We start from the raw sequence: 3,826 nt of genomic DNA, 5'->3' as shown, positions 1-3,826 counted from the left end.
GTGTGTCTGGTAATATCAAATAACTTGGTTAGAAAATTGGTTAGAATGATAGCAAATTACAGAATTATCTCCCCTTATTCGTTAATTTCTAGTGCATTTCAACCAAATTGTATCTTCTATTACCAGAGCAGAAAACAGAAATGAATGTCATTTTTGTGCATAACTACATATTATGAACTAAAATCAATGTCAAATTGAGTGGGGTTTTTTGGTCATGTTTTCACCACTGCCTGATTCTTAGGCAGACTGGCACTTAAGTAATAAGTTTCACATCAAAATCGTTACATTAAAATTTTACGGCGTTCTTCTTTACAATTATATTAAATCTAAATAAGCCACAAAATCTACAAAAAAATTATAAAGATTTATTATGAATCTAATGTAAAGTATTTTATCAATGCACGTAGGAGTTCATAACCACTCCTATAATACAAATGAAATGGGATCATGATGTTTTCATTTTTTTTAAGACGTATATGTATTAAAGAAAATGTCCTGGTTCATTTTTTATAGATTTTTATTATCAAGTAGTCTTAGTGTTTAATTCTATTTGTAAAAAAGTATATTTGTTTTTAATTTTAGTTAAATGTATTGAACAAGCTTTGTCTGATTTTATTTGTATTAGTTTTGATCGAATCGATTTATCATCTTTTTTTGTTTTGCCCTGACCTAAGTTCACAACAAATCAATCAATCAATCAATCAATCAATCAATCATTTTTAAAAACTAATTAGTAAATATACTATTTTGTGCTATACATCATGACATGATACCAATTCTAATTCAATTCACAATTTGCGCATTCGGACAATTTATTTTCAATGACTTGTGCTCAAAGCTGAATGCAGGAAATCAAACATAACAAAAGGATTAAGCTTTCGATCTTACCAAATTTTCATCTTTTGTATACTGAACACTTGCATTTTTGGGATTTAGAGTATAATCGCCTCAAATTTACACTAGATCATAAGAATTAAACAGATTCAATTTAAATAGTTTTTTTGCACTAAATGAACTACATTTGAGACATTTTCATAACCATTTTCTATACTTCTATAGATGTTTTTACAAAAATCTTCAATGTATTAATTCAACTCAATTCGAGGAGGAGACACACTTTGTAATCTCATATAACAAAGATGGCGGCATACCAAACAAACTTGGAGTGGAACAGATGGAAAAGACCCGTTTTTGAATTTGGAGAAAACGAAATCGAACTTAAAAAAAGCATTCTCAGACTTACAGTATTAAAACATATGAACATTAACGCTGATAAATGGGATAATCATTGCCAAGCTATAGATGAAATATTAAATACAATAGAACAAGGGGTTAGAAAGTTTGCAAATGAAAATTTCGAAGGATTAAAAATACTTGGATACGTTAAGCAAGGAAGCGCACAAGAAGGTCTCAAAATAGAAAATGCACTAGAATTCGACTGCAAATTACTTTTTGACATAAATCAAATGATAACATCAGAAGTAAGACTACGTAATAGTCGCGATGTCGATCTTTTGAAGCTTGAAGTAAGGAATGCTGAAAATTTAATCTTCAGATATCAATGGATATACGATTTGGAAATATTCGAGACGGGAAAAGATGGTAAATACTACATAAATACAAAACATTTACAAGAGAGAGTCTTTAAAATCATTATAAATAAAACAAGGCATTTAATAAATGACCATCTGGAAGCCATCGGAAGACAAGAATACACTATGCAGCAGTCAACAAAACCACCTACTGTTGGTATTGACCTTACCTTAGACAAAGAGACAGTAATGGAGGACGTTTATGAAACCTTTAGCAGTTTTGACCTACAGGCTGCTAGGATTCCGAGCACTCCCATGCAAGAATTACACATAGATATAGTCCCGGCTCTGGTTTTGTATGATGATGAAATATCATCAGAAGGAAATGATATGAAATGTTCGGTTTATGCCGTTATGAAATGGAAGAACTCCCCGACTCCATCAGAAAACCAGTATATTTGGCGAAAATGCTCTAGCGGATATGAAGGATTTATCTTTGGACAGGAACAATTAGATTCGAGTCAACTTTATATGATGACAGCTTGTCGTATTGTTAAGTCTTGGATACACGGTCGGAAATATGAACTTAAAAGTTTACGTAGTGTTCTTGAATCGTATCATCTAAAGACGGCTTGTCTTCATTTAATGTGCATGCTTAAAGTTGACCAAACAAATACGGGAAACACAACTATTCATGGAGTGCGACAAGCGCTGGGATATTTTATATACTTTCTAAACTTGTGCATCAGGTACAATTGGTTACCACATTTCTTTTACGGCAACCCAAACCTGCATAAGCTGTTCCCACAATGCACGTTTGGACAGGAACGGATAATGAAGAATCTATATGCAAATATACATTCTTGTGCGATGTATATTGCGATAAATGAATATGGCAAAGTTGTCCATGATCTAAGAGGCTCTTTTGCGACTGAATGCGAACTTGATAAAGATATGTTGAAGAAAATTCACAAGTTGCTGAATGTTCACGTCTTTTTTGGTTTCAAATGTTCAACAATGTTCTTAAAGGAAAAATTCAATTACAATCAGTTGTATATCTTTGTAATGCTTATATTCATTGGAATCGAAGTAGTCTATATCCTTTGTTGTGCATGTAATAAAATATTTATGCTTATGTAAGAAACTACAATACAGGAATAAATTTGTGATGATCGGAATGCAAATATATGTGTTATATTGTAATTCAAACTATCAAAAGTTTGTCATCAGGGACCTATTTTTAAATCTTAATATAGTAATAAACAATGACATCATCAACATTTGCTCACATGTAATACATCTTTATTTGATTATTTATCTCGTTAAACAGAATATAGCCGCCAGCAGGTGCCACGTTTGTTTTTCATTGATTTGTTTATCAGATTCTTTGGATTTGAAAAAAGAATTTCATTCTTCTAACTTATGTCTAGTAAGACTTGTGTGATGTACACTATTTATAATTGATATCAAAAGAGTTAAGGCTTTCAGTATGTGCTGGATCGCGAAAAACTGATATTTTACAAATCAAATCAACAGCTGAAAAACAAAAATACCAAGTAATGAACAAAATATGTTAAATGGAACAGTACATATCAATAAAAAAATCTCTTATTTTTTCAAGTTAACACGGGGTAATAATGAATAATCCATATAAAAAGAAAAGTAAAATAACTAAATAACCAAACTCCAAGGAAATTCAAAACGGAAAGTCCTAAAATGAAATGACTAAATTAAAAGCTCAAATACACCAAGCGAAGAAAAACAACAGTCAATGTTCTCACTAGGTACATATATTTCATTGTGTAGAAAACTACTGATTAAGTATGTTTAATAGCTAGCTAAACATCTCACTTGTATGACAGTCGCATACAGTTCCATAATATTGACAAAAATATGTGAGCAAACCAAACACATGAAACAGACATAATAGGTAAAAATGTTAAAAGATTGAGGTAAAGCAGTCAATATTGTAATATAATCTTAATCACTATAAAAAAAAATAATTAACTATTTTAACAACTAGTATACACTCTATAGACAAAGTACATGATCATGAGCAACAATGAAAAACAAGAATACAAAATTGGCCATAACACAATAACACAATGGCGGGATGTTTAAGTACCGAGCCCCGCCAAAAGTAAATATAACCAAACAAAAGAATAATCAGTAAAGGTTGAAAATGTACAAGAACCCACAAAAAAAAACCCCACTATAACACGTGATTAAGATGACAAACAACGTCAATTCCTAGAGTGTATACTTCAAGCTAATCTTGTCTTATTTGTGAGGTT

General features: G+C 31.1%; 1 protein-coding gene across 1 annotated transcript; it reads left to right on the top strand.

Annotated features, from left to right (window-relative positions):
- Nucleotides 1-1,139: 1,139 nt before the first annotated feature.
- LOC143043764 (uncharacterized) lies at nucleotides 1,140-3,598 on the top strand. The gene is made up of 2 exons (XM_076215943.1): nucleotides 1,140-2,584; nucleotides 3,556-3,598. Exons 1-2 carry the CDS (start codon nucleotides 1,140-1,142, stop codon nucleotides 3,596-3,598), a joined length of 1,488 nt encoding a protein of 495 aa, XP_076072058.1.
- Nucleotides 3,599-3,826: the final 228 nt, after the last annotated feature.

The sequence above is a fragment of the Mytilus galloprovincialis genome, chromosome 8, assembly GCF_965363235.1.
Source record: "Mytilus galloprovincialis chromosome 8, xbMytGall1.hap1.1, whole genome shotgun sequence".
NCBI classification, from domain to species: domain Eukaryota; kingdom Metazoa; phylum Mollusca; class Bivalvia; order Mytilida; family Mytilidae; genus Mytilus; species Mytilus galloprovincialis.
The sequence above is the reverse complement of the archived record's forward strand: the minus strand, read 5'-3'. Positions and strand labels throughout refer to the sequence as shown.

Bases quoted from the DNA above. Each gene is read 5' to 3' on its own strand.
- LOC143043764 (XM_076215943.1), top strand. From the start codon at position 1,140: ATGGCGGCATACCAAACAAACTTGGAGTGGAACAGATGGAAAAGACCC. The intron at 2,585-3,555 runs GTATATCTTTGT...TTTAACAACTAG, and splicing joins AAATTCAATTACAATCAGTT to TATACACTCTATAGACAAAG.